The sequence below is a fragment of the Cucurbita pepo genome, unplaced genomic scaffold (genome assembly GCF_002806865.2).
Source record: "Cucurbita pepo subsp. pepo cultivar mu-cu-16 unplaced genomic scaffold, ASM280686v2 Cp4.1_scaffold000102, whole genome shotgun sequence".
In the NCBI taxonomy this organism is placed as follows: Eukaryota; Viridiplantae; Streptophyta; class Magnoliopsida; order Cucurbitales; family Cucurbitaceae; genus Cucurbita; species Cucurbita pepo.
Genome location: NW_019646432.1, coordinates 33938 through 59755, shown reverse-complemented (window position 1 = coordinate 59755; position 25818 = coordinate 33938). Strand labels below are relative to the sequence as shown.

At 35.3% G+C, this 25818-nt stretch overlaps 2 protein-coding genes across 6 annotated transcripts; one reads left to right on the top strand and one right to left on the bottom strand.

Moving 5' to 3' along the window:
- Positions 1–895: 895 nt before the first annotated feature.
- Positions 896–16961, top strand: LOC111783839. Its single transcript, XM_023664684.1, has 10 exons — positions 896–1000; positions 1170–1318; positions 1964–2112; positions 2378–2465; positions 2935–3010; positions 3112–3142; positions 3614–3791; positions 15769–16074; positions 16159–16241; positions 16448–16961. Exons 1-9 carry the CDS (start codon positions 896–898, stop codon positions 16211–16213), a joined length of 1137 nt encoding a protein of 378 aa, XP_023520452.1. The 3' UTR covers positions 16214–16241; positions 16448–16961.
- Positions 16962–17362: 401 nt separating this feature from the next.
- Positions 17363–25495, bottom strand: LOC111783826. Of its 5 annotated transcripts, XM_023664671.1 has the most exons (5): positions 25313–25494; positions 22037–22165; positions 19889–20028; positions 17903–19175; positions 17363–17762 (listed from the first exon to the last, which is right to left on the bottom strand). In XM_023664671.1, the coding sequence occupies exons 4-5, from the start codon at positions 19085–19087 to the stop codon at positions 17619–17621; spliced, it is 1329 nt and encodes a 442-aa protein (XP_023520439.1). In that variant the 5' UTR covers positions 19088–19175; positions 19889–20028; positions 22037–22165; positions 25313–25494; the 3' UTR covers positions 17363–17618. The 5 variants fall into 5 exon arrangements, with proteins under 5 accessions (XP_023520439.1, XP_023520441.1, XP_023520440.1 ...); XM_023664673.1 differs by lacking the exon at positions 22037–22165 and having other exon boundaries at positions 17363–17753; positions 25313–25495; XM_023664672.1 differs by lacking the exon at positions 19889–20028.
- Positions 25496–25818: the final 323 nt, after the last annotated feature.

The following is a 25818-nucleotide window of genomic DNA, read 5'->3' as shown; positions in this document are numbered from 1 at the left end:
AAATCCATGAACATTCCATAAATTAGCCGTGTGGGGCTTTCATCGTCCAACGACCTTGACACAAACCTGTAATTTAGAGGTTCTAGTTCTAACTCTACACTTAATTATGCTAGCTCATTAATAAAATATTCTCCTTACATGTGAAGGGTCGGATAAACTTTACTTTTCAATTATTCGATCTATTTCTAATAATTTTTGTTCTCAAATTTATGAAATAATATCCCTATAACTAGTCTACTTACATTTTTAATAGAAATTATATTAAAAAAAATAAAATTAACTTACCTCTATCATATTTAATATCGATTATATTTTTAAAATTATCATATGATATAAATTTTTAATTTCATTCTTAATAAAGGTATAATTTAAAAATTTGTTGAATAAGTCGAAAATCGAAAATTTAAATATTTATTAAATTGAAATTTGAAGAAAATTTGAATTTTAAAAATAAAATGATAATATAGCTCGTAACGCAACAGCCAAAAATTTCTCATATTCCATTTCGTCATCTCCATAAGATCTCGTTTCTGCAACTCCACATTGCCTGTGTCCAGAATGAATACGGTATTCTCTTCTTACTTCATCTTTGCTTCCTCCATTTAATTTCCCTGATTCTATTTGCTACTTCAATTGTACTGTTTGTGTTCTTTCTTTTGTGAATTTGTTGTTTTCCATCGTTTTTTTCTTTTTAATTTCAATTCTATCGTATGCATTTGGTGCTCCGGTGTGTACATGATTTGGATCGTAAATTTGACCTGACCATGGATGGATGAAAACATTGGCATCTATTTTGTTTTGTTTTGTATTTTTTTTTCTTACATCACCTTCTCTTGGACAAGAGACGTACCTATCTTGTTTGTTGAATTTTTTCATTTTTCCTATACGTCGAGAAATGGTGATAGTTACGAAATCAATCTGTGCATCAATAGGCGTTGTTCTGAAGAAAGCAAGGATGACAAAAAAGAGTAAAAGGAATGTGAATGTGGACGATGACGTTGTAATTGATAGATACTCTTATTGTTCTCTCTGGTGATCTTGTTCAAGTTGTTGCGACGGTATGTAGTTAAGGCCACTTTTATTTCGCTTTATCTAGTACTCATGTTATTTAATCTAATTTAGTTTAATGGAAATCTAGGTCACATTGGGTTATTTCAAATGTACAGTAGGTTCGACTTCCGGCTGGTAGTTTTTCCAAACTCTTGGCTGGTTATGATTACGAAGCCAAGGCCAACGATCCTATTTTGTTGCATCCAGCGACAGAGGCTAAGACATGTGCGGAGTCATTCAAGGAGGGGTGTCCGATTAATCAAATAAGGTATATCCCTTCCTAGCATTGTGTGTACTTATGGTCTAAATTTTGGAGTTTGATATTCTTTTGTCTGTGGCGTTTGGAGTGATGTATATGGTTGTTCTTAGCAGATTGTTTCCATGGTCACTCTTGGTACAAATGTAACCTTTTTCATAATTTATGTTAAGGAATTTTGAGTTAGAACTGAGGGATTTTTCCTAAAAGAAGTGCCTATCTGTGGTTGAGAAGGTTATGTTGTCTTCAAATGGCCATTTTTTATCTTGATTTTACTTGGAAAGAATATTCTGTTCTCTCCTACTTGGTTTTGTATACTAGGCAAATTATTGCATAATTAGTTTCATGATAGTAGCTTCAGGAAAGTATCATTTATTGGCATTTTAATTAGCACTGGGCATCACATAGAAAGCTATAGTCTCTTGCTTAATAATCCATATTTCAAGATGGGGGAAGGTTTTGTCAACCAAAGCATATCTTGAGATTGGTTATGACATTATAACCTTGGCATCCTTGGCCAAAAGTTTCGAGGTTCAAATTTCCATACTCACAATTGTTGAACTAGAAAGATAGATGGGGGTTTTCGATTTCTATTGTGATTCATATGCTCATCTAAATGCACGTGATTACCAACACAGATTTTAATTGTAAAAACAGTGACCTGGTCCAAGATCAAAATGGGTTTGCTCATGGTTCACTGCCTACTGTAACTGGGAAGCTTAGTGATGTTAGACCACTTTTGCGAGATAACGTTGAGAACAACCAGAGAGATGCACAGCAGAAAAGAGAGAATAAATTGCAAAAAGGTGAACTTTTGGTGCCTTCCTTGCATAGTTGTAGCACACTCACCCAGCATATGCTTCTAATATTTTAAGTTAGAGGAGCGATGGCCGTATTAAAAGAATAGTTAAGAATGACTCATGTATTAATTAAGATAACCTCTTGAAAGATGCCTACTAATAGTACTTGAAAAATAGTATTCGCTCAACATACCTACACTACTAACTGTTTGTATGAATTATTTCGTTGGCATACTATCTAAGTTTATGCATGTTGGTCTTTGTTTTGAAGGTTATCATATTCCTATTCATAATGACCCTATCTTCCCACCAACCTCCTTGCAGCTTGAAGTTGTCACTGGCACTGCAATCAATTGCAGGTATGAAATAACTTCTCCTAAACATATTTCTTTCTTTATGGCTGTTCAGCAAAGAATTGAGGCTTATCTCATCTCCATGATGAGGCCATCAAAAGTAGTTCTGGTTCATAAAGTGTCATCAGTTCTTTTATTGTTGTTATCATTATTAATTTTGGTAAGAAATAATTTCATACCAAAAAGGGAACATGCCGTGTGGAGAATGGTTCTCTTACCTTTTTTTAGATTGATATTTGTTGGTTTAATTTTATTTTGTAACTAATTACTATCATGAATTCTTTCGTTGATATTATTGCTATTACTATTTTTGGTAAGAAGCAATTTCATACCAGAAAGGAAACATTCTGTGCGGCACACGCTCTACTTTATTTGAGATTGATATATCTGTTGGTTCAGTTTTATCTTGTAACCAATTACTCTTATCTCACTGAAGTGCTCCTTTTCTTATGGTTTATGTTAAATTATTCGATAGACAGGACCCAGACAACCAATTGAAAAAGGAGCAGGACGATCGTGGTCAGGAATTTGATATGCGTCAAGGACTCAATGTATGTCAGTTAAGCTTATTCAAGACCCGTGTTTTCTTGAGAATTAGATGTTATTCATATGGGTGGACTATACTAAAGACTGACTACTTTTGTTTCTGTAGGTTGATCGAGTTCAATCCTCTTTATTGAGTGGTGAGTTCAAAGTGTTGTTAATTATATCTGGCTCACCTAATTTGGTTATAAAGCTTCTATGAAAGGGTTTTCTTAATATATGAACTAAATATAATTGCAGATAGTTTTTTATTTGAATTGTTGATTTTGCAAATAGCACTACGGAGTTGTAGTTTCAGTTGCAACTTACCTACAATGTTAAATGCTCAATAAATTTTGACACCATATGTTGTAGGATTAAGTGGTTATCTCTTGAAATTAGCTAGTTAGTGTAGGACCCTATGATTTTGCTGTACAGTTTTCAAATACCTTCCAGCGTGGATATTTCTATGCAATGTTATCATTCTTTGACCACTTGAATTGTAGATATCTTTTTATGCGGTGGATTTTCGGCCTGATTAAGTAAATTCAGAGAATAATAAGAATTTAATAATGCCATAAAACAATTGTTTAGAGTATCTAATTGTTCTGCTCCCGCTCTTATTAAATTAGAGAAACCATGCACTGAAAGACCCATTTCACTCAACATAACGACGTATGCATTTTCAGTTGGTGTCTCAACTTCTTCACTTTTGTCTGTGGATAGAAGCATGGACTCCTGTCATAGTTCAATGCAGTCAACGATCGACATGGCCCCTTCTCATGGTTCAGAATCCATAAAAGTGGCAAGGTACGTCGTATCCTTATCAGTTTATCACATCACTACTATAATTAATAGATAGAATGTTCATGGGACATTTATCATGTTATATTTATACCTTAATATCTTTTCCATTGTTCTCAGCCAAAATCCCCTCAGATTAGTACAATCCCTTGAGTTAAAGAACTTTTTAATATTCACCTTTTCTTTTAAAAAAAGTATTTATTGATACAAAATTTTATTGGATGGACGAAATACAAGACAAAAGCTTACAGAAATTATGGGAGTTACTAAACGCTCTCCGGTCGGCACAAATCAAAGAAAAGCCATAGATGCAAAAGTCAGCTGTAGAAAATACCCATACTAGTAAAAAAACAAGGTTTAACTATACAGAAAGTTTGCCAATGATAAGACCAATTAAAAAGTTTGAGAAATTTCCTCAATTTCTTACATAAAGGTACCAAAGGAAGAGGTAGTCGCCAATTCATCCTCTCTTTTACATATCACACACCAACTTGTCAAGATAAATTATTCTATGGTCGAGTCTAATTTGGATACCCAAACCTTCGAAAAGATGAGACCCACAAGCATCTTGAGGTTACAGACTTGAGTAAACAATTTGTATCACTACAATTGACTTCCAAGGGCTTTTCATGGTAGACAATGCTACTCATCGAGGACGATGCTACTCATTGAGTCAGAAACCCTTAGACGTTGAGTAGAGTTGCTAGTATTGATTAAGGAAGATGCCACTCACTGTTTACATCCAAAACCATCAGCCACTTCTTTTCCATTAAGATTTTTTTTTAGTTCCATAGGAGATTCGACTCTATGACCTCTTGGCTGAAAGTGTGTACCTAACTGCTATTCTCAGGTTGGCCCAACTACCATAAGAATTAATTTTGAAGAGATTGGATCTTCCGATTAGCCAAAGAGAAAGGGAGTGTCATGGCTGAAAGTGTGTACCTAACTGCTATTCTCAGGTTGGCCCAACTACCATAAGAATTAATTTTGAAGAGATTGGATCTTCCGATTAGCCAAAGAGAAAGGGAGTGTCATGGCTGAAAGTGTGTACCTAACTGCTATTCTCAGGTTGGCCCAACTACCATAAGAATTAATTTTGAAGAGATTGGATCTTCCGATTAGCCAAAGAGAAAGGGAGTGTCATGGCTGAAAGTGTGTACCTAACTGCTATTCTCAGGTTGGCCCAACTACCATAAGAATTAATTTTGAAGAGATTGGATCTTCCGATTAGCCAAAGAGAAAGGGAGTGTCATCAAAGAACTGAAGGTGATTGAACTAATTATCTTCTTATCCACTCGTAAAACTCTAAGATGGCAACATAGAGGAATACAGGAATATGTTTGGAATGTTGGGCACTTTCCATGCGATAGGGAGGATGTAGGTATAGGCAACCCACAAGGTTAGGACTTTGTAATTATCCATAATATATTTTAATTTTTTTTTTGAAATCTTTGAAGAATCTGGCCATATCTCAATCAGATCATCTATTGAAAAATTAATTAAAAGGAAGGACACTCTAGAGGAAAATTTGACTATGCTGATGTGAAGAGGTAGTGTACTAGAGTAGGTGAAAAATTTATTGTGGACTTGTTCATTTGAATCATTAAATGCCTGCTTCAGACAAGTTACAGAATGCCAAATTGGCACCTTCTTTAAACTGGTGCGTGAGTTTAAATTCAAGATGCTGGTGTTCAATTCTGAATCGCCTATATGTTGGATGGGGTATTCATAAATCCATGAAGGAATTTGCAGTGAATGGCAGGGGTTTTGGGGAAGACCTATTTAAATCAAGGCTATGGGAAAATGTCTGGATGGAAGGGAACTACATAATTTTTTCTAAATAGGGAAATAAAATGGGAGGGCGTATTTGAAAGGGATGCTCTTTACACTAATGATTTATAAATTATATCCCTTCTGTTTTGTTTTTTTTTTCAAGGTGTTCTACTCTTCAGGACTTTTCACCATATCTGTATAAAGTTATTTATGTTTCTCTTAACCAGAAACAAAATTTTCAGTTGATATATGAAAATAAATAAAAGATTTGGGGAAACAAACTCCCATAGGAAGTGTAAAGAACAAGCAACCATACCAAAAAGAAAGGAACTTCCAAAAATATAAGAAACCAAATAATACAATGAAGAACAAAGAGCCCAATGGAGAAACAGACACAATCCCTGAAGCAAAACCATGTCACTGAAGAGCCACTAAAGCTAGACCTGAAAAAAGCATATTCGGCAACTAAACCACTGCATATAGTACAAAGGCTCGAATAGAGAACTACAAAAAATCTAGCTATGAAGACTGCTTCAATTCCCAAACGAACGAGAAAAATTTGAAAGCAATCTTGTTTCTGTTTTTAAAGAACGGAATATCTTCAATGAAAAATCCTGTGTGTTGTTAGGTTTGCACCAACGAAGACCAAAACTTTTGATGAAGCCATACCACAATTTCCTTGCAAAAATGCAGGTAAAAAATAGTGCCTCCTAGTTTTCAATGTCCTTTGTTCAAAAAATTCACTAAGGGGAGAAAGGCCCATCGATAAGAATTAAGAATCACGGTGTTCTAAAGGGACCTATTGCCAAGAAGATGATTAAAAAATGTCAACAACAGAATTCGAACCTACACGCAGAGAGCTCAATTGATTTCAAACCTGTCGCATTAGCCACTCAAGCACATCAACATTTGTTAGAAAAAACTATTTTTAATTTCATAAATGATGTAAAAGTCAAATGGTCAATTTGACTTATTCTTTTGTGGATTCTTTTGTGGAGATTAAAGAGGATTGAGAATAAATCCCATTCACAAACGTCTTTTGTCGGGAGACTATAAATACCCACAATATGTTATGTAAAATTCAGATTCGTGGATGAATGTAATTCAGATCTCAAATTGAGACGTTTTTCTTAGAAATCCGAACATCATATTTGCCATTTCTAAGTTTCAAGAAATTCTTGTGGTAGAATTGTACTCGAGCCGTTCAATCAAGCCTTGATCAAGTTCGATTGTGGAGTGACTCAATTTAGAACAAGGTTTTCAAATCTTGCTTCTAGATCTTCGATGTAATCCAATTCTAGCCTTATCTCTTGGTTGATCCAAATTTCGTATAAGAAGGTGTTAATTACTTTGATTCAAGGGTTCTTGCTTTAACAAAAGCTTGGATCATTGGGTTGAGGATTAGGGTTGACTTATCAATTTCCTTCACCTTCTTTTGAAATGTTTTGATCAAATCTGCATGTTTCACTCACAAAAATATTAGAAGGAAAATAGAAGGAATAGGAAGCAAATGAAGTGGATTAAATCCATAAACTACTTTCTTAAAGTCAGCAGCATGCTTTGCATCATCTATTTCGACTCATTTTAATAAATATATCTACCACAACAAAAATACAATCTTTATCCTTTTTAGTGTGCAGTAAACCAAGAACAAATTTTATAAATATATTAGTCCAAGGTTTATTAGGTACATTCAAAGGAGTATAAAATCCGTTAGGTTGTGATCTAGATTTAGTTTCTTTGCGTTTAAAACATTTGCTACAAAACTTATGGACATCGTGCTTCATCTTCGGCCAAAAGAAGTGTTTATGCAACATCTTATAAACTTTATTAATCCTGAGATGTCCCATTAATGCACCACCATATGTTTCTCTAAAAAACAAATCTTTTATAGAGCATTTAGGAATACAAAACATACTTTCCTTAATTAAAAATTTATGAAACACATAATAATCCTCCATCGCTTTTTTTTTGCAAGACAAGATGCATAAATAGTTATGAAGTTCTGGTTATCCGTATATAATTCTGTCCTGTAATAGGCTCAAATCCAAGAATTTTTGTAGTAAGAGGAGTAAAGAGATAGTACCTTTTAGATAACACATGAGTTACCATATTATCTTTACCTTGCTTATACTTGATGACATACGAAAATGTTTCAATAAATTTCACCCACTTTACATGTCTACGGTTCAGTTTGCTTTGACCCTTCACATACTTCAAGTTTTCAGGATCAAAGTGGATCACAAATTCTCTAGGGCATAAGTAGTGTTGCGGCACATGCAATATATGAACTACAAACAATGCTTTATCATAGGTAGGGTATTTCAATGTTGCCCCATTTAGTTTTTCACTAAAATACACTCACGACTTTGCATCTTGACAGCATTTATGACCAAACCACATGCATCACATCCAATTTCAAAAGTTTTATAAAAGCTAGACAAAATAAATAATGATGCATTGCATAATTTCTTCCTAAGCAAATTGAATGCATTCTCTTGCATTCCTCCTCATTTAAAAACAACATTCTTTTTCACTAAGCCATTCAATAGTTCAGTTATGGTTCTAAAATCATTTATAAATCTCTTATAGAGGTTAGCTAACTCATGAAAACTCCGAACTTTATGTGCATCTTTTGGTGTTGGTAAATCCATAATGAATTTAACTTTGTCTCTATCTAATACTACTCTACTTTTACCAACTATGAAGCCAATAGAGTGAATTTTTTTCATGCAAAAACTACCCTTATTAAAATAAAATTTCTCTTTTCTATGTGTAATCAAAACTAATTTAACATGCTCCACATGTTCGAGCAAAATCTTCAAATAAATTATAATATCATCCATATAAACAACATATTTTCTCAGATATTTTCTCAAAACATTAGATATTAGGCGCATTAGTTAAACTAAAAGGCATAACAAGCCATTCATACAATCCAAACTTAATATGTTTTCCATTCATCTCCTACGTGCATTCTAATTTGATGATATCCAGATTTCAAAATAATTTTTATAAATAGACACGAATCATGCAATAAATCAAGCATATCGTCTAACCTAGGAATAGGATGTCGATACTTTTACCGTGATTTTGTTGATGACTCTATTATCCATGCATATGCGCCAAGTTTCATCTTTCTTTGGCACCAATAAGTCTCGTATAGAACATGGACTCAAACTTTCTCGTATATAGCCCTTCTCCATGAGCTCCTCCACTTGCCTTTGAATTTCTTTTGTCTCGGTTGGATTGACTCGATAAGCTGGCTTATAAGGAATGACAGTTCTTGGAATGAAGTCTATTTATGTTCAGTACCTCCAATGGGAGGTATTTCTTTATCTTGAAACATGTCTTCAAATTCCTGTAAAAGAGATCAAAAAACACTAGGCAAAGCCAAGTTGTTAGAGTTAGAGATCAAAAATCCTCCATTGTACTATGTACAAAGATCGATTTTTGTGAAAACCTTCTCACCTCTCCAACTGTAGCCAAATAACTCTCTCTCTTCCTTTTTTTCTTCGATTTCATCTCTTTTTTCATTCTTACTTTTTCTCTTTGATTTTTCTCTATTTTTTCACTCAACTCTAGTTTTTCTTTTAACTCTTTTTCCTCCAAATCTTTCTTTCTTTCCTCCAACTTTAATTGATCAGTAAATACATTTGCAGAACTCAAAGGTACAAGAGTGGTTTTTCTACCATCTTTACCTATTCAAATAGTCATCATACATAACCCTCTTGTCAAATTGCCATGGTCGGCCAAGCAATATATTTTCAGCTTGCATTGGTAACACATCACAAAGAACTTCATCTTTATATTTTCCCAAAGTAAAAGATATTAAAGCTTGGGAAACTACCTTCATTGTTCCACTATCATTGAGCATTGGAGCTTGTAAGGTTTAGGATGATCTTGGGTTGGAATTTGTAACATTTTGATCAACCATGGTACTTACAACATTGGTGCAACTTCCACTATCAATGACAAGACTACAAGCAGTCCCCTTGACGAAACACTGCGTGTGGAACAGGTTATCTCTTTGATCATCAACATCATTCTCCGTAACTTGAGTTTTAACAAGTCTTCTTGTTATAAGTGCCAAATGAATCCCATCTTCCCGTTCCTCCTCATTCTTCTGGACTTCTTCAACTAGATCAGTGATCTCCCCTCCATTTTCCTCATCTTGGTTCATGATTGTACAAACAGTAGTGAAATATGTTTAGGACCTTAAACACTCAACTCAATGATTTTACACTTAGGGACATTCGTGTTTATACACACAAAGGTAGGCAATGGGAAAGTGACTAAATTATGATCCAGGTAGGCTAATATATGGATAAAGCAATTCTGATAGTTGCAAGCTATTCAAAGCAATCAAGATAAGTTAATTATGAAATAACAACAAAATAAAACAAGAAGTGAACAAACAAATAAGAGATACAAAGATATTTTGGGATAGAATTGCACACTGAAAAATAAAATAAAAAATTAAAAAAAAAAAAAAGAAAGGACATGAAGATTTTAAGAACGATCTAACTCTCCTTTTTACAGAATTCGGGAAATTTAGAAGTTATCTTCAAGCGTAGATTATGAGAAAAAAAAATATCAAACACAATGGTTCTAGATTTAGATGGATTAAGAAAAAGATGTGAATCGAAGTTTATTTGATCTTCAAATAAACATGCAAATGATCTAAAAAAAAAATGATAAAGATCGTTTATAATCACAATCGTAAGAACAAATATGATAAGATTTTTTTTTTTTTCAAGATCTCAACGTGATATTTAGGAAGAAAATGAGACAAAGTGAAAAGTTGATAAATAATGGTGGAAATGACAGCAAGAAAATAAATGGACAGATTTAAAGAAAAGATAAACAATAGCAGAAATGAAAGATAAAATCAATTCTAGAGTCGGCCACAACGATGCAACCTATGCTTTGATACCAAATTGATAAGGCAACCCTAATCCTCAGCCCAACGATCCAAGCTTTTGTTGAAGTAAGAACCCTTGAATCAAAGTAATTAATACCTCCTTATACGAAATTTGGATCAACCAAGAGATAAGGCTAGAATTAGATTACCTCTTATGATCGAACTCTTATGATCGAAGATCTAGAAGTAAGATTTGGAAACCTTGTTCTAAATTGAGTCACTCTACAATCGAACTTGATCAAGGCTTGATTGAATGACTCGGGTGCAATTCTACCACAATAATTGCTTGAACTTAGAAATGGCAAATATGATGCTCGGATTCTAAGGAAAACGTCTCAATTTGAGATCTGAATTACATTCATCCACGAATCTGAATTTTACATAACATATTGTGAGTATTTATAGTCTCCCGACAAAAGATGTTTGTGGATGAGATTTATTCCCGATAAAAGAATAAGTCAAATTGACCATTTGACTTTTACATCATTTATGAAATTAAAAATAGTTCTTTCTAACAAATGTTGATGTGCTTAAGTGGCTAATGCGATAGGTTTGAAATCAATTGAGCTCTCTACGTGTAGGTTCGAATTCTGTTGTTGACATTTTTGAATCTTCATGACATTTTTTGAATTTTCTTGGCAATAGGTTCATTTGGAACACCGTGATTCTTATCACTGTTAGAGGACTCCGTCATTTGTCATCCGTATTAATTAAATGGAGAGAGTAATAAATTGAAAAATCTGATCTCTACGTGTAGGTTCGAATTCTGTTGTTGACATTTTTGAATCTTCATGACATTTTTTGAATTTTCTTGGCAATAGGTTCATTTGGAACACCGTGATTCTTATCACTGTTAGAGGACTCCGTCATTTGTCATCCGTATTAATTAAATGGAGAGAGTAATAAATTGAAAAATCTGATCTCATGAGGAACCTTAAGTCTCCAAATGCTCTGCTATTGGCCGGATGTGGAGGAAAAATCCTTTGCTAGTGCATGAACAAATCTGTGTTCAGTCGCTCCTCTTTTGTCTGGAATTTGATACCCTATTACGAGAGTTTACAAGTAGGGACACATGAGGAGGTGTGCTCGAATGATCTTTTTTTTAGTTGGAAGAGGGTTAGGTGTAACGCTCCTAATTTTTTTTGCCTAAACTAGAGACGTCACTACATGCATGCTTTTAATAACATATGCGGAAATTTAAATAAAACGTTTCAAATGAAGTTGTGGACTTACACGTTTAATTTAAAACAAGAAAATAAAAATAACATAGTCTTTTAACATGAAAAAAATGAAATAAACCACCTATTAACTACTAAATGAAATTTAATGCATACTATTGGCCTATCTTGATTTCTATGGCCATTTCAGCATTCACTGTCATTTGTCTAGGGGTGCATTATCTTTACCTGAAAAATATAAGGGTAGCACGTGGTTTGAGTATTTTAAGAAATACTTAGTAAGTCACCCCACTGTTGGGGTTAGTAATGCAATCACACACATATAATGATGGGACCTATCCTTTAAAATCATAACATGACCTTGGAATCTTTTCAGTTTCGAGCAGGGTTGGATGTGTAGTGTTTTCCCACACACAGTCTATGCACGCGCACATGGACCCACTAGCGGGCTCGTATACACACCCTTGGGTTTGGCTTGGTTGGGCACAACGTGTTAACACGTCGTCCGATGCCACAGAAAAATAAAGGTCCGATGATATCATGGCGAACATAAATATCGATGGTACGCACCAATACTAACATAACATAACAGGGAAGTATCCCGATGCATATGACATACATATATGCATTAGATCCTCATGATTTACATTCATAGCATTGCATTAACATCACTCCCTTTCTCCTTTCATCCATGACATATTACATATATGCATCATGTATACATGACGGTCATCACATAATCCATCCCATATTTTTACATGGGAAGACATAACATGACATAGACAGTTCTTTTCTATTCTAATTAGTATTAGATTAGTATTAGTTAGTGATCTCGGCTTAGTGAGTCATTTCTTCCGTGATGAACTGTTGGCACCAGTCCGCCATTTTGTCTCTGTGGATCGAGGAGAAAGGGGGCTCGGCGGCAAGAGGATTGTAACATGATAAAAGCAAGGAGGTCAACCTCTTTCAAATGTACAACATGGATGCTGTAATGGATTGTAACATGAGAGAAGAGGATTGTAACATGCTAGAAGAGGGTAGAGGGTAGTTCAACTTCATTTCATTCACAACATGTAATGGATTTCATTCACCTCCCTCAAGCAAACAACTATAAAATTCCCTTGGACCCACACAACCATCCAAGCACACCCTCTTCACGTACCCATGCCCCTCTTCTAACTTACAAAATTCCTTGGGTCTACAGTCATTCAAGCAAACCCTCCTAATGTACCCCTACTCTCCCTCCCGCACCTACGTGTATAGACTCTCATAATAGGGGGTCTATAGAATTTACAGTCATAATTACTTTGGGCAGGAGGAAAGTTCTGAAGAATGACGAGGGTTAACCGTTCCTGATAAANTTAGATTAGTATTAGTTAGTGATCTCGGCTTAGTGAGTCATTTCTTCCGTGATGAACTGTTGGCACCAGTCCGCCATTTTGTCTCTGTGGATCGAGGAGAAAGGGGGCTCGGCGGCAAGAGGATTGTAACATGATAAAAGCAAGGAGGTCAACCTCTTTCAAATGTACAACATGGATGCTGTAATGGATTGTAACATGAGAGAAGAGGATTGTAACATGCTAGAAGAGGGTAGAGGGTAGTTCAACTTCATTTCATTCACAACATGTAATGGATTTCATTCACCTCCCTCAAGCAAACAACTATAAAATTCCCTTGGACCCACACAACCATCCAAGCACACCCTCTTCACGTACCCATGCCCCTCTTCTAACTTACAAAATTCCTTGGGTCTACAGTCATTCAAGCAAACCCTCCTAATGTACCCCTACTCTCCCTCCCGCACCTACGTGTATAGACTCTCATAATAGGGGGTCTATAGAATTTACAGTCATAATTACTTTGGGCAGGAGGAAAGTTCTGAAGAATGACGAGGGTTAACCGTTCCTGATAAAGATCACGGTGTTCCAAATGTTCCAACTGGACCTATTACACGATCCAAGGCCAAGAAAATTCAACAAGTATTCATTCTTCATCTACAAAATTGGTTGACCCAGTTCAACCATTATTTCATGTGTTACAAGCTGATTCGACTGAGGAAGGGCCATTTGAAGCTTTGAAAGTGAATATTTGTACGGTTGAAGTAGCGAATGATGTTGCTATAAATTGCACTCAATTGATAAGTTATTAGAAAGCTTTATTTATTATTTTTAGTTTCATAATTTCTTGTAGTAGTCAGAAAGGTGGGGGAAGTAATTTGTCAAAGTGAGCAATTTTTGTAGTAGATTGCATCTGAGCCATTCAATCAAACCTTAATGAAGTTCGATTGTGGAGTGACTCAATTTAAAACAAAGTTTCAAATCTTGGTTCTAGATATTTGATCTTAAGAGGAGGTAATCTAATTTTAGTCTTATCTCTTGGTTGATCCAAATTTTGTATAAGGAGGTGTTAATTTCTTGGATCGTTGGGCTGAGAAGGCCTAATCCTCAGCCCAACGATCCAAGCTTTTGACGAAGCAAGAACCATTGAATCAAAGAAATTAACACTTACAAAATTCAAATCAACCAAGAGTTAAGGCTAGAATTAGATTACCTCTTCAGATAGATCAAAGATCTAGAAGCAAGATTTGGAACTTTGTTCTAAATTGAGTCATTCCACAATCGCACTTAATCAAGATTTGATTGAATGACTTAGATCTTGATTGAATGACTTAGATGCAATCTACTACAAGAATTGGTTGAAATTTAGAAATGGCAAAGATGATGCTTAGAGGTGAAAGTCTCACTTTGAGAGCTCAATTTCATTCCTCTAACATCTTACTTTTATACAGTAATTTGTGAGTATTTATAGTCTCCCACAAAAAAAAAGAAACTTTGAACTCTTAAAATGCCCACTAAAAAAGTTAGTGGCCATATTTTATTCCCACTCCCTTTCGAATCAAAAAAAAAAAAAAAAAAAAAAANAAAAAAAAAAAAAAAAAAAAAAAAAAAAAAAAAAAAAAAAAAAAAAAAAAAAAAAAAAAAAAAAAAAAAAAAAAAAAAAAAAAAAAAAAAAAAAAAGAAGAAGAAGAAGAAGAAGAAGAAGAAGAAGAAAGTCACTTTGACAAGTAACTTCCCCACCCTTTTGCCCACTCCAAGAAATTATGAAATTAAAAATAATAAATAAAGTTTTCTAACAATTTATCTAAGTGCAATTTATAGTAACTTCATCCGCTACTCTTTAACCATGCAAATATTCACTTTCGGGACTCCAGATTGTTCTTCCTCAATTGAATATAAGCTTGTAACACATGAAATAATGGTTGAACCGAGCCTATTCAATTTTGTAGGTGAAGAATGAATGCTTGTTGAATTTTCTTGGCCTTGGATCATGTAATAGGTTCAGTTGGAACGTTTGCAACACCGTGATCCTTATCAGTTCCTCAAGGAACCACTTTGGGTAGGAGGAAAACCATGTTGGCTTTATTGTACTGTTACTGCTGTTTGCATGACTGAACAGCTTAGAAAATTGGTAAAATAGCATCTTCTCCGTGAGTCCTTAGATCAACCTTGCTTCCTTCATCGGTCCTCATGAAATGTAGGCCGAGTGAAGGCATTTTCCCTATGGAATGTTGCACCGAGGACTTGTGCTCCTAACCTACCGAACGTTGGTGTAGTTGCTGGTTGAATTGCCATAAGTTACTGGTTTCAAAGGATCTCTATATAGCCTCTGGGATAATTAGCTACGTATTTCCTTCTGACATCACTTCCAGTCCACCAAACTGATTAGGATGGGCAACATTTTCCCATCCAACAAGATGATTCCTCTCGTTTTCTTGACAAAGGATCTATCAGTTATTATTTTTTTTCTTATTAAAAAAAAAAAAAAAACAGATATTCAATCATAGATCCTGGTTTTCAAGGGTCTTCAAGAGGAAAGGTAGCAAATTGGGTAATTAGCGAGGACAAATTCAACTGAGGTAAGTTTTTTTCCCTTTGAAACGTTTAGGTTTGAACATATCTTTTTACAAGATAGGTCCTATTCATGGTCGTTAAGCTTGACCAATGGGGATGAACACAGATTGATGACTTTTGTAAGGTCGCAAAGTTATAATTGATATTTCTTCTCCGATCAACTAATGAAATAATTCTTCTATTTTATACTTCTGCAGGAATTCAAGCTCAATCCAAGAGCCAAACTCTTCTCTCCATACGTTGCAAATAACATGTCAGCAACCCCTGCAGCTCCAGTGGCTTACATTTCAAACAACACGCCAGTACTACATGTGCCTGTTGCACAACCAGAGGTGGTGTTCAGTCCTTTTGTACCTCGTTCACCTGTGCCTGCCGCCAAGTTTGTCCCATATGACAACTCAATATCTGGGTTTGGTGGCAACGTTGCTCAATTTTCCCAACCTGTACCTATTGTTTGGGCAGGTTTCTCTTGATCGGTTTGAAGTTCTTTGGTTTTTTCTGAGGTCAATTCATCATTTAGTCTGTTTTCATGATGTTGCTTCTCCCTTTGACTCTGAATTACCTAGTTTCCTTGTCTCATATTTCAGGACTTGGCTCAAGGTACGACAATCATCTCACCGATACCACCTTGCCCTTTGTTGACAGCACAGCCTGTTCAATATCGGAAAAGGTGAAATTCTTGTTCCTGGCTAATGCCTGAACATTCCTGTAACGACTCAAGCCCACCATCAGCAGATATTGTCTTTTTTGAGCTTTCCTTTTCGGGCTTCCCCTCGAGGCTTAGGGTTGTTTCATTCCCCTCCCAAACCGATGTGGGATCTCACAATTCCCTTTTCATCGCTCAACTTTGCATCTTCACGTCCTCGACCAATGCAGGAACTGCAGCAACACAAGCATTGCAGCTTTGTGTTCCTCAGCCATTCATGGCCAGTGGACACCAACCGCTTGCCGCAGCGCCAAACGTCATTCCAGCTTTGCAGCCATCCTTCCCAATCAACCACCCAATTGAACTGCCAGAAGCTAATTCATTCTTCAACGCCAAGTTCTAATGAATTTGCTTCTTTTGTTAATTCTCCATGTAGTCAACCCCAAGGTTATAGCAAAATTTTGATCCTCTTAAAAGTTATTTTCCCAATTTGTATTAATTATTAGCATTTTTCTTTTCATTGGATTGTTTCCATTCAAATCAAGACATTTTACCTTTGATTGGTGGATGGGGCCTGTTAAACTATGTGTAGGTTGAATTAAAATTTGTTTAGGATAAGCATTATTTCTAGGGAGGGAATGATTCATTGTCATTCATGAGTTGATAAATGTGATCCCTTGCTACTATACTGTTCACTGACCATGTTACTTGCATTATGAATGGTATATTAAATTCAAGCCTGTATAGAATCTACAGTCGATAATTAGCTTCTTTTAAGGCATAATCTTGTTTAACAACGATATAAAATAAAATGTAATGAATCATTTCTTTTCCTGGTTCGAGTTCATGGATGAAATCTATTTATTTCGGAATTAAGATTTAAAGTTTAAAATTTTAGAAACAATTCTGAATTAAGAATTCTAAAGATTACACTTCCAATGGTATATTAAATTTAGTCCTTAGTCCTTTGCATAGAAATTAGTTGAATAACAACAGTAATAAATTTTCAGGTAAGAAGAAAAGACAGCCCAGAATACATTTTCAAAATTAAAGTACAAAAATTAAAATAAATGAAACCGAAAGTACATTTTAACCTAAGTAGTATTTGATTCATACGACGGGCAGCAACCTTTTTCTCTAATCGATTCGGGATTAAAACTTATAAATTTCATTAATTCAATTAAGCTGCCCAACAAAACCTTATAACTTAAGGCTCTTTTAGCTACTTTACTCTCCATATGTGAACTTGTTGTCCATATCCAAATATCCAACTAGACAATCATCCAACTACACTATGTTAGGATTAGACGTTGGGTAGCATCCAGAAAACAGCTACACCATATGGTACCCCACCCCCTCTATACCCAAAGTATTAACTGTGCCCATACATGCTGCTGCTACTCACATTTGCTTTTGGCTGCCAGCTTCTTCTTCATCCCCAATCTCTCTTCTTGATTCCCCAGGTTCTTCCGACTTCAGCATCAAACCCGGGTCGTGCACGTCACCCCACGGATCTGGAGTTTGCATCATGTTTTCCTGCAAAACCTTGTCGAAGTAATGTCACTTTGTTAGTGCAGGCAGCGGCATAAAGCAAGTGCATTCTTCCCATGTACAAGAAGTATTAGTAATCTAACCAAATACATGAAGATTGACGAAGAATACATTCTAGTCGAAGACTTGTGTACCTGTAACAGCTCAGTCATTTTGCCGGTTCTAGACTCGTCATCCAGAGCTTTGGGAATATGCTCTGAACTTTCATGAAGGGGCTGCACTGCTTTTAGGGGTTCAATCATCAACGCTCCATCTGCTAGGAGGTTAGCTTCAACCTCTGAACTAACTTCGAATTCTTTAGCTGATATCGTAACAGTTGGTTTGTTGTTCTCAGTCTGCATCTCAGCTGACAGAGTGGGTGCTTGAATTCTCTTGATCACTTCAGTCACAAGACTCTCGAAAGGCGTGCTAGGCAATGCCATTGATTTACCTTCTGAATCATGTACTTCCATTACCAAGGATTCGTTGTGAGAAGTGTTTTCTACCGAAACATCTTGTAAGACGACCTGCTGACTAGTTTGAGGTTGGAAAGAAAAGCTTTCTATCCCAACTGTCACATCGTTGGGAGCTGATTCGTTTGACGTAAAAGAACCTATAAGAACCTCTTTGCCTTTTGAGGATTCAATATCAGCAGTCTGAAGTGTAAATGTTTCAGAGGGACCTAAGGGTCCATTAGTTAGTTTAGCAGGTAGTTGCACAACAGGAACCACATTACCTCTTGAGCTTCCGGAAGGGGTAATTTGGGCAAGTATAGATGATACAGATTTTTCTTTCGGAGCGTCCCAGTTCGAATGTGGAGGCGAATATTTAAACCCCAGTGTGGCACCTGATGATTCGTGGGATGGGACCTCTCCATTATTGGATAGAGGGTTATTTCCAGGACTCTGATTTCCTGTAGCAAAAGGAACCATATTTCGTCTGATCATTTGAATATCCGGGGCCACATCGTTCTCTGCCGAAACTGGGACATAATGCCCGGGTTTAAAGACCACACCCCTCAAAGTGATTCCAGAGTTGCCAACCCTAACACACAGAAGATATCCAGCTTCAAATACTGCCTCAATGACACCAGACACGACTTGTCCCAGCATTCCATCAGATATATTTTGAATTTGAATTGCTGGTTGTGATTGGTTTCCATTTACTCCAGAACCAGGAGAAATAGGCATAGCCTCCAAATGTTTCTTACCTCTATTCTTTGAAATAAGAATATTCTCATCATAACTTAGCTTCGGATATTTTCTGGGACGACCGCGTTTTCGCTTCAACGGAGCATCAGCTAAATTATCAGCGCTGATTCCTTGGTCAGCCTGACTCATCCTCTTTTAATCCTGGCAAATTGTTGCTCGTTCAGAAGTACCGATTAATTCGCACCCCCAGCAGGAAAAGGAACAGCATATTTCAAGACTACAGAAACAAGATAAAGCTTTAGTACCTTTATTATTATTATTTTATATAGAAAACAGAGACTGTTAGTTTATATTCAAAGCAAAAAATGTTCATATGCAGCCATAATGAAACGTCCCCAAAGTTTACATAAAAAGTCAGGTTTAAGCCAAATATCACACAATTCAAGTAAAAAGACTTGATATCAAAAAATAATTAACGGAAACGTCCATATGCAGCCAAATCAGAAAAGTGGCCCAAAATGCTTGGCAAACAATATTGCCTTCTTCAGAATTTTTCACTGGTGTGCCTAAACCTACCATTAGGAACCTATCTCCCATAATATTCAACACATTCGAACTATGAACATGCGCAAAAGGCATACATATATACATATAAAATGGTGAAGTGAATACTATGTCTTCATGTCTTGCTTAGTTGTTCTATTAGACTAACTCCGATTTCTTTCAATAACAAAGCGTTGTGATAATGATCTGATTGACTAATGATGACCGGCTACACTTCGAACAAATCAAAAGATAGCAACAACAATCAAATCAACAAACGCTAGGATTCAATAAAGTTAGAGGTGAGATCTACGAAAGTGAGGAAAGCAATAAAGCTAGAGGTGTGATCTATGAAAGTGAGGAAAGCAATAAAGCTAGGATTCAAGGATGAAAAGGGTAGCTACATAAAATGAATCAGAGATTTTAAATCAACTCCAAGTGTCTTACATCTGGTGAAGGATCAACCAAGAAGTAACAGACGCAAATCCAACCAACATTCAAGCTTCACGAATGCCTCCAAAAGATAGTTTCCAAGATTCCAAAGAGAAGAATACGGAGATAAGCCATCCTCCTGCTCCCAAGAGGAACTACAAGAAGGAAATGAACAAGAAGGCCTCAACAATAGTAGAATTGGAGAATATGAAGGAAACGATAGGAGCTGCAAAATGAATTCTTTTGTTCATTTCTTGAAGATGGAAGGAAAGGTTCAACACTTAAAAAGGAACTCCATTCATGCAGCATAAGATCTAAAGGTTAATTACAAAAAAAAACTTCACTGCAAAGTCCAAAGAGAAACATGGAACTTTACAAAGGACCAAACATTGGTCAAAATCGTCTTAAGCCATTTAAAGATTTCATTATTCCTCTCACTCCAAAGGCCCCACAATTACACTCAACCCAGATTTCCACAAAGAACTCCCTACCAAACAAATGGAGGGGATGAAGATTTCATTATTCCTCTCACTCCAAAGGCCCCACAATTACACTCAACCCAGATTTCCACAAAGAACTCCCTACCAAACAAATGGAGGGGATGAAGATTTCATTATTCCTCTCACTCCAAAGGCCCCACAATTACACTCAACCCAGATTTCCACAAAGAACTCCCTACCAAACAAATGGAGGGGATGAAGATTTCATTATTCCTCTCACTCCAAAGGCCCCACAATTACACTCAACCCAGATTTCCACAAAGAACTCCCTACCAAACAAATGGAGGGGATGAAGGAGCTCATTGATCATAGATCTACAACCCCTAAGCTTGGAATAAAAGAACTCCCTCTCACCCCAATGTGTAAACTCTTATATAATGATGGGCGACACAAAGAACTTTATTTTCTTGGAAATTTTCACGTTCCACAGCTAGGTAAAGACAACACCACTAAAGAGAGATGATGTAGCTTTAATTAGTGCTTCTCATGCTCTGATTCTTAAACTTTTAGCCCAATCCTTGTCACCACATAGGAGGTTAAGTTCCAACACATTGTTGTTTAAAAATCTTATTTCTCATTTGGTGTAATTCAGGTTGAAATGCTTAATGAATTTGTGTAAGCACTTTTACTTTTCTTTTGAAAGCCCAAAGTATTTCATCCCTCTTGCAACTCTTGTTCTAGAGTTGGTTGAACATTCAACCAAGTTTTGAATTGATCAAATTGATTGGGAGAATTAAAACCGAGTAAGAAACCAGTTCTCCTTCCTCTTTTGTATTTGATTATCATGGAAACCTATTTTCTAATTCATCCTTTGGGATTGGTCTGTTTGTGTGAGGTAAGGGTACTTAATCTTTCAAGGATTCTTGCTTCAATTTGCCAAGGGCTTCTTATAACTACTTCAGAAAGAAAATGAGTACAAACAAACAGCAAAGGCAAAATCCAAAAGGAAGCATTTATTCCGAACTATAATGTTTAAGCAAATCCAAATGAGCCATTTTAATATTCAATTCGTGACTTACATATACATGGTAAGAATCCAAGCTTTCATTAAGAGAAATGAAAGGACATACAAAAAACAAGCCCACAAGAGGAGGCATCAACTAGCTACACTACAAGAGAAAACTCCAATCCAAAAGCATCATACTGAAACGATAATTACAAAACGTCTGGGTAACAGATGCTCAAACAGACACATTAAATCTCACGAACTCCTACACCTCCTCTAATTCTATCCACCCCTCTAAGAATTCATGACTAGAAATGAAAAAGGTTCATTTGAATTCTATCACCCAGTTGCATTGTTTTATAAATGTTCAAAAGGCACTAAAGCAAAATAGTCCTTTAGAGCTCAAGTACAAGGCACGATGACAAGCAAGGGCTTTTTTCTTGTAAATAAATTTTTATACATTAAAAATATAGTATTAGAATAATAACATTAATATTTTCAAAAAATAAAAAAGGAACAGTAAAATAACATGAATTTTGAGAATATACATTATTATTATTATTATTATTCGGAGAAATTGAGGACAAAAACAGATTTCCTAGCAGTTTCCAAGAGATTCTTCACAAAAAAACAAAAACAAAAAAAAGAAAAAAAAAAGAAAAAAGAAAAATAAAATAAAATAAGGGGCTCAGAGCGCACTAAAGCATGCACACTTACACTTAGGCACACCCTTTAGTGAGGGCACCTCGCTTCTTTGAAGTGAGGCCCGTACCCCTCTGCCATTCTGGGAAGCATGCCTTTCCAAACTCCGGCAGTATGATTTAAGCATGAAACTCCAACACTTTTCTGTTAAAACGAAGAGGGGGCTTTAAAATCTATATGTATTTTTATAGTTTTCAATTGATTGTTCTAAAAAATGTGTTTAACAGATGAACTCTGGTAGTGAAAGAACATGTTAAATCCATATTTTGATCTTTGAAGGTTTTAATTAATTATTTTAAAAATAAAGTATCAACTTCTCATATGAATTAACAATAAACTTTGATTATAAAATGTTATGAATTAGAACAAAAAACGTATAATACACGCATGAAAATATTCTAGTATTGGACAAACAAACTAAATTAAAATGAACTAAATATGAAAAAAAAGTATGAACTGGAAGGAATTACACACATCTGTCATATGCCTTCTCATTTGAATAAATCATTGGTAATAGCTCGAGGGAGACTTAAACATATTCCACCGGAGTTATTTTGTGAACGGAAAGTGGCTCTAAAACAAATCATGCTAATGAAAAAAGTAGATAGAAAAATCTTCATAAAAACTACTGCAATCACAAAGAACTTTCCTAGAACAAGCCAGCCAAACTTGTTCACAGTTTAAATATCTTTGCAAGCCATTCAACATCGTTTTTTTTATTCTACAGCAGACGAGGATATAAGTCTTTCCTCTGCTTATTCACGACAATAATATACTCCAAACAATTAGCAAAATAGAAGCTTTATCATACTGACTATAAACTACCCAGGTAAAAAGTAATCAAATATAGGTTCAATTGTGATTGAACTTCGATAAAAATTTAAGGGTAGCAATTTCCAAATAAAAGATTCTATGACAACAGGTACAAGAGAACAAAAATATATTCACCTCCTGTTCTATTTATAGAAACCAATGCTCACAAGATATCATCAACCGACAACAAAATGCAAAATCGAAAAGAAAGTCGAAAAAAAAAACAACAAATAAAAACAAAAAAGGAAAAAAAATTAAAATAGCCCCAATAACAGCAGAATTGTAAAAAGTAAAAGTTACCACCACTCTTCGGACCCTAAATTGATTTTGAGCAGAGAAAATGTTTGAATTACATCATGAAATTATTAGGTCAAGGGAGACCATTCGCCAAACTATCTTTAAGTTTTCTATTCCACTGAACAAACAAAGGAGCTACCCAATACTTGAAAAATTCATAATATGAAACCATTCTGTCTTCAAAAAAGAATAATAAAAGAATATGAAACCATCCAATCCAAGAATCCTAAAAATTCAAATGACATGTCAAAATCATCACGATACCATAAAAGAATGAAGATAACATCAAGACGGAAGGAAGAGAAAGGGGTGGAGAGGAAAAAGGAAAAACTATTTGTTTTAGCCGTTACAACAATTAATTGAATAAAATACGTATTAGGAATCACCAACCAAATCATCTCTCAGTTAGTTAAGGTATTATGCCCTTAGACTAAAAGGACAAAGGTTTGAAACCCCACCCCACATATTGTTGAACTCAAATAATTTACTAGGAATCATTTGTTTTTTTGAATGAATAAAAAATACATTACTTGGGAACTTCTCTCTCTATTTTCGACCGGCAGAGTGAGGCAGTTTTGGTGGGTTGGGGTTGTGAAGGATAATGACATAGGCTGTTGTGGTACCTTTATGGCACTGCCACATAAATGCAATGTCACACTGCAACATGTAAGTTCTTCTTTTCTTGAAGTCATAAAAAGAGACTAATGCTCAAAAGTTATAAACTTCATAGGGAGTGAGCTAAAAAAGTACTCGAGTCTTGGCTGAAGTTTGATAGGAAATGCTGGTTATTTAGTGTAATAGTTTAATTTTAGTGTAACTTTTACTATTTTCTTTTGTTCGAATATAACTTTTGGCCTTCAAAGTTTACTTCCTTTTTAAATTGGATCTTTAAAGAAGCAGCACCTTGGATTTCAGTACGTTCAAGATTCAACATTCACAAATAAGTGACATGACTTGTTTACTTCATTTTCTAACATTACAATCTTCATTCAAGATTTCCTGCTAAGATTTGGGGATCTTCCTGAAGAGTGACTAACTTTGGGGATTTTTACATTTCTACCAACATTGGAGATGTTTTGCTTTCTTTACTTTCTTTTCAGTTTTGGATTTTGTTTCAGGTTGATGATATCTTTTACTTACATTCATCGATTATGCACTTCACCAAGAAAGAAGAAAAAGGCTTGCCTTATTTTATTTTTGCGCCTAATACTTACACCGGGGAGGCTATTGCACTTTAGTGTGCCTCACACTTCAAAAAACATAGTTCATTTCTTCCTCTTTCTCTCTCTCTCCCATTTTAATTCATAATATTCAAGTTATAGTTACTATTTAGTTAATAGTGTCCATTTAATCCTTTTGTTTTAAGTGTGATTAAGTTTTTTATTTCCGAGTTCAACAATGTGGGAAACATCGAACCTTCAGATTATAAAGTCTCTCCCTCCCCATGCCCATGTTGCCTCCTTCCCTCTCCCCCTTCACGTCAGTCTTTAATTATGTAAATATAGTTTTCTTCGCTACTGTGTCGATCTATTTATTTCCTAAAGTATTAAATACTTATTTAAATTGCCAGAGGAAAAATAATCCATCCAAAATTGTTTGTTTGTCAAGCAATTTTCCTAAACAGGTTTCATCATAAACATGTCTACAAAGGTCAACCTAAGTCTTTCCTAATTGTCTTAGCCATCGCACAGAGCTGACCAAGAAAATAGTCATAGGCGAGGGGAACTCTTCTTCGCCAATGGAAAAACCTACAAACACTACTTGTAACAAAACCACGATCGCCATCCTCAAACATAGCTCAAAACGCAAAAGATTTTAAAAACAAAAACAAAAACCCCCCATTGAGAAAAACCATTGCATGCAACAGAATCAAAATCCTGTTTAAACAAGCTTATCACAGGAGAATGAAGAAGCAAAAATCCTCTTCGAAAAACCCCCTTCTACTGGAACTGAAGAAAATCCCCAAATTAAAGCTACTAACAGCATCTCGAAGGGCCATATTCAGGTTGCCACAAAACTCGTAAAAGAACAAAAAGTACAAAATCGAATCAAAATAGCTAGTAATCGAAAAACCCCTACAGAAATTGCGGAAATCACACCTCNTAAAAAAAATCCAGTAAAACCTAGCGAAATCGAGAGAGACAGAAAGAACACTAAAATGTGGAGGAAAAGGAAGCATACCTGGGTTAGGAGTATTGGGGAAGAAATTGAGAAGAGAAATGAGTATTGTTGATGAGCGGAAGAGCAAGGTAAGGTAGGACGACAATGGTGATGAGAGAAATTGAGAGGGGAAGAGAGGAGTGAGATTGGGGTTGAAATTGGAAGTTTCGAATTTTTTAGGGTTAAAATATAGATTTTGTTGAAGGCGACATTTAACTTCTTCTTCTCTTTCCTTTTCTGTCTTTAATCCCTTTGAAGTTTGTCTTTGTTTTTTTCTTTTTTTTCTTTTTTTTTTTTTTAATTAAATAAATAAATAATTAATTAATTAATTAATTAATTAATTGTTATTTATGAATCACCCACCCAACCACTCCAAATAAATGTGATACCAAAATTAAAAAGAAATATATATAAAATAAGAGTTTTGAAAGGGTCAAAATGATCCACCATTTTCCTATTATGTAAATTCAAGACTTTAATTTTTTACCATTCAAAATTGGTGGGTGTAATTCAAATCATTATTATTT

What these genes read in the sequence shown, in the direction of transcription:
- LOC111783839 (XM_023664684.1), top strand. Translation starts at nt 896, where the DNA reads ATGGTGATAGTTACGAAATCAATCTGTGCATCAATAGGCGTTGTTCTG. An exon ending in AGAGAATAAATTGCAAAAAG is followed by an intron (nt 2,113 to 2,377) that starts GTGAACTTTTGG and finishes TTTGTTTTGAAG; the next exon opens with GTTATCATATTCCTATTCAT. An exon ending in ATATGCGTCAAGGACTCAAT is followed by an intron (nt 3,011 to 3,111) that starts GTATGTCAGTTA and finishes TTGTTTCTGTAG; the next exon opens with GTTGATCGAGTTCAATCCTC.
- LOC111783826 (XM_023664671.1), bottom strand. Translation starts at nt 19,087, where the DNA reads ATGAGTCAGGCTGACCAAGGAATCAGCGCTGATAATTTAGCTGATGCT. An exon ending in AAATGACTGAGCTGTTACAG is followed by an intron (nt 17,763 to 17,902) that starts GTACACAAGTCT and finishes TACTTCGACAAG; the next exon opens with GTTTTGCAGGAAAACATGAT.